The following is a 5169-nucleotide window of genomic DNA, read 5'->3' as shown; positions in this document are numbered from 1 at the left end:
TAATCAGTACCTTGTTCTTGATTAAACATTCCTTTTCTTATTTGATATACTTTTTATAGATTCACTTTCTTCTTTTATGGTTCTGCCAAATCTTGATGATTTGTGATGAGTCAGGTAATCTTAATTTCAAAATTTCCGTCAATCATTTAATCATTTCTGTTTTAATCTCTTTTTCATATCTCGGTTTTCATTTTTGAGGTTGTATTATTTTTTATTTTGTACTACCAAAATATAATTTTTTTTTGATGTTTATCACCTGATTTTGTTTATAAATTCTTCTGACTTTTACTTAAAATCTTGTTTTATATTTTTAGCACTCTATTTTAGTTGATTCAGTCTTTCAGAGATTTAGACGTTATATATAACAAATAGAACTCAACATAAAAGAAGATAGAATTTTTAAAGAAGTAGAAGATAAAAAAATGTAAAGTAGATAAGAAATGTAATTACTAGTAAATATAATCTTCAAAAGATACAAAATACAATAATAAATAAATATGATAACATATTTTACATTAAGAAGTTATATTAAGAGTGATCATAGTTCAGATAGTAGAATTACGTTTCAAACAGAAATACAAAGACATTTACATTTAATAAAAGAAACGTCTAATATACCAATTGATTGGCAAGAACCAACACCAGGACAAATAACAGAAAAACAATTACAACTTCATTTTCCTCAACAAATGAATAAAATAGAATATGGAAGATTAGATGAATTAATTGGATTAGCATGTATATCACCAACAATATATAAAGAATTTATTTGGGGATATAGATTATTTGTTTCTACACAAGAAGTTTTATTTCAATTTTTACAAAGATTTGAAATTGCTACATCAATTAATTGTTCATTGAGTAAAATAATTAAAGCAAGAATTGTAAGTATTTTATCATACTGGTCAACTACAATTCTTCCTTTATTACCTGAAAAAGAAAAACAAGACGCATTAAAATTATTTCATATTTTTCTTCAAAGAATGAAAGATTATGGAATGAAAAAACAAGTTATTTTATTAGAAAATCAAATGAGAAGAGAAGTTATTGTATTTCTTTCCCCAGAAAATGTTAATAATAAAATACGTCTTCCATTTAGTTATTTATTAAATCAAAATAAATTTAAATTTATTGAAATTCCATTTAAAGATTTTTCAGAACAATTAACATGTATTACATCATATTATTTTAGATCAATAAAATTATTTGAATTATTTTTATGGAATAAATGTCATGATGAATGTAAAACATTATTAAAATGTATTAAAATTTTTAATGCTATTCAAAATTTTTTTGCTATTCAAATTCTTAATAAAAAAAATATTTTTAAACGTTGTAAAATTTTACAACATATTATTGATATTGCATATTATTGTTATACATTACAAAATTATAATATTGTTGTTTGTATAGTTTCTTTATTTTCAACTAGTGCTATTCATAGACTTCATAAAACATTTAATAATATTTCTTCTCTTCATAAAAATAAATTCAACGAGCTTATTGGTTTTGCTTCTCCAAATAAGAATTGGTTAATTTATAGAAAAAAATTAGAAGAAGTAAAACATACTGCATGTGTTCCATATATTGGATTGTTTTTAAGTGATATGTTATTTACTACAGATGGTATTAAAACTCAAACTGAAGATAAATTAATTAATTTTATAAAATGTCAAAAATTATCTGCTATAGCACAAAATGTATTGTCTTTTCAACAAAAATTATATCCTTTTAATGCTAATCCTATTTTACAAAAATATCTCTTAAATATTTTTAATGCAAACGAAATTGAAGAAAGTGATAAATTTGAATTATCAAGAAAAATTGAACCTCAAAATGGAAAAGAAAAAGTAATAGAAATTTATGAGAATTCTCTTATTGAAGAATATAAAATTAAAGAAAGAAATGATTTAATTAAAATATCTTTTATTTTAAAAGGAATAAAAAGAGTATTTTATGTTAATGAAAAGGTGAGTATACGAGATTTATTAATTAATTGGATAGGATTAAAAGAAAATGACTTAGAACAAAAACGAATTGTAATAATTAAGAAACAAGAAATAATAAATATTTCTTTATTTACAATTCTATCTGATATTCAAAATAAATATTTACAATCAAAGAATATAATAACATTATTAGAAAAAACAAAATATGTTAGAATTAGAAATATTAATTATGAATTAAATATTCCTTTAGATACTTCTTTAACTATGAATGAATTAATTCCTATTATTAGTATTTTATTTGATATGGAAATAAATCACTGTTTTATTCATTTGTTAAATGGAAAACCTGATAATTTTATTACTATGAATCTTCCTCTTTACGAATATATTACTAATATTTCAACTATTCTTTTACTTCCTTATTCTTCTTTTACAAAAGATTTAAAAGATTCTTTTTTATCTTCTTCTTATTTCTATCATTATCAAGTTAGTTCAAATAATTTACCTCTTCAAATAGTTCATGCTCATCCATTTATTATTTTAAAATCTATTAGTTTATTTCATATTTTTCATTTATCTTCAATTCAACTTATTTATCTTCCTTTATTAGATGAACTACATTTAATCACAAAAAATAATATTTATACTAAAAATCATCCTTTAGTTATAACTTGTTCTCGAGAACTTTCTCATCAATTAATTACTTTATATCATCAATCTCCTGCATTATGTGGTATAAGTGTAGAATATCTTCTTCCAAATTCTTATGGATTACATAAACTATTCTTCTCATTATGTGAAGCTATTTATTTGCATCCTTCATTCTATAATAATAACTTTTTTAGTAATTTTGATGTATCAACTGCATCAGATTTATTAAGAAATTGTGAATTAGGAAACAATATTGATCTTTTTTCTGCTTCAAGCTCTGAACTAGTAGGTGCTTTATTTTTATATTTATCATCACTTGAAACACCATTATTTGGTCATTTGTCTGATGGTTCATGTTCGTCATTAGTTCATGACTCATTGATTGATGAGAGTTTGCTTTTTTCTTTTTTCATTCATTTTAGTAAAAAAAATCTCATTTATAGAAAGTTTGATTTCAATATCCCAAACTTTACTTAAGTCAGTTGAAGGGACAATGTCTTTGTCTATCATTCGTGCATTACTAATCTTATTTAATTCTTGGGTCAATTCAAATCCATCTAATATCTCTTCATTGGGTCATTTCTCAAAATTTTTTATTAATGAAATTAATCCTGATAACCAACTAAGACTTTTTAATTATCTCATTCAACATTTAGATGATTTCGATTTAAAGCCTATTCATCCTATACCATTTCCTTCTGCTGCTCCACATAACCTTTCAGCTGATTACATTATTCAGTCTATATTTAATGATATTGATTATAAACCAATGAGTGCTATTAGTATAATAGAACATCCTTATAACGAAACAAGAACACTTTTGATGAAACAAAATTCTTTTCAAAAACTCAATTTAACACCTCCAAGAATTCGTTCCATAATCAGAATTGGAGATAGAAAAAATTCAAATCAACGTCTTGTACACAACATGTCTGAGAGTTTAAATTTATTTTGATTCTGTTTACAATTTTAGTTATTAAATACTTCCTCTCTTTGTGATAATCTCATTTACCAAGTAAAAAAGCAAAACGAGATATAATAAGGGTATAACAAAACATACTATAATTATAGTTTATTCTCATCAATCTACTAAACTGAAAACTAGTTAATTATATGTCAATTTTGTTTATCATTGCTTTTCTGTTCATATTCTCTTTTTCAAAACAAACAACTAACACAAATGAAACTATAAAAATAAATTTTGAAACTTATTGGAGTAAATGGAAAAGTGATCACAAGAAAGTATATAATTCTATATCTGAAGAACTAACTCGTAAAGCCATATTTCTTTCAAACCTTAAAAGAATTAATCAATTAAATTCTCAAAGAATTGACACAGACGATGCTATGTTTGGAACAAATGCTTTTAGTGATCTAAAACCTGAGGAATTTGCAAGAAGATTTAATAAAATTAACTTAAAATCACTTAAATCAAAACAAACAACTCATTACAAACTTCCTGTTCCAAGTGGAGAAGTTCCTACACAATATTCTGCTTGTCTTCAAAACAAATTATTAAGCCAAAATTCTTCAAACAATATAGACTTGTGTGGTGGAATAGTGATGGACCAAGGTGATTGTGGTAATTGTTATGCTGTTTCTAATGCACACGAACTCCAACTAAAATATGCTAATTTAACTTTAACTCAAAGAGGAAAAATTGAATATGAAATGTTCAGTCCTCAACAACTTATGGACTGTACAGAGAATAGTTATTATTGTGAAGGAGGTACTTCAGATGAACCGTTAATGTCTTCTCATTACGTTGTATTTGAAAAAGATTATCCATACGTTTCTTATTCCAACACCTTAGTTAATAATTCTTGTATCCATGATAAACTTACACCAATGATGGTTTCATTTTCATTATTTGATTCAGCACAGAATTTTGAAGTTTTAAAAAGAATAATATACTATTATGGCTCTTTTATTACTTCTGTAAAAGCATCGTCTGACTGGTCGTACTACCATTCTGGAATTTATTCACATAGCTGTACAAAAAATGTTATCACTAATCATGTTATTGAGGTTATTGGTTACGGCAATCACAATGGAAAAGAATATCTTATTGCAAGAAATTCTTGGGGAAAAAATTGGGGTATTGATGGTTTTATAAAGATTTCTGCTAAATCACTCTGTGGAATTGGAGGTGATGATGGTGGAATGTATCCAGTGTCTCTTGTCCAACACGCTGATTGTTTGTTATTTTTTTAACCTTTTATTTCTTATTTATTTTATTTACATACCTAGTTAGTGATGTCCCAAAAGGTGTTTATGGAAAAAAATCGTATAAACAAGAGGTTCAACCTAAATTATACAATGGAACTGATAAGTATGATATTTATGAACAATTTCCTGAAGAGTTAGGAAATTCATTCTTTGATATTATTATCAATTTTATAGCTACAATAGTATTATACGTTGGTTTAATTTGTTGGGTAATTTGCGTCATTGTCATTTTAGTTATGTCCTGTGTTATTTATTTAAATAAAAATTAATTTACTATTTAAATTCACTTTCATTTAAGTAAATTGTAATAAAAAATCACTTAAATTAATTCTCTGGAACT

The 5169-nt window shown here is 24.5% G+C and overlaps 2 protein-coding genes across 2 annotated transcripts; both read left to right on the top strand.

Moving 5' to 3' along the window:
• Positions 1–497: 497 nt before the first annotated feature.
• ENU1_054630 (Ras guanine nucleotide exchange factor, putative) lies at positions 498–3555 on the top strand (the record flags this gene model as incomplete). The annotated part of the gene is made up of 2 exons (XM_008857963.1): positions 498–2955; positions 3023–3555. The coding sequence occupies 2 exons, from the start codon at positions 498–500 to the stop codon at positions 3553–3555; spliced, it is 2991 nt and encodes a 996-aa protein (XP_008856185.1).
• A 158-nt stretch (positions 3556–3713) lies between these two features.
• Positions 3714–5098, top strand: ENU1_054620 (cysteine protease, putative; the record flags this gene model as incomplete). Its single annotated transcript, XM_008857962.1, has 2 exons — positions 3714–4797; positions 4851–5098. 2 exons carry the CDS (start codon positions 3714–3716, stop codon positions 5096–5098), a joined length of 1332 nt encoding a protein of 443 aa, XP_008856184.1.
• Positions 5099–5169: the final 71 nt, after the last annotated feature.

This window comes from Entamoeba nuttalli (genome assembly GCF_000257125.1).
Source record: "Entamoeba nuttalli P19 unplaced genomic scaffold asmbl_3088, whole genome shotgun sequence".
Lineage (NCBI taxonomy): Eukaryota > Evosea > Mastigamoebida > Endamoebidae > Entamoeba > Entamoeba nuttalli.
The sequence above is the reverse complement of the archived record's forward strand: the minus strand, read 5'-3'. Positions and strand labels throughout refer to the sequence as shown.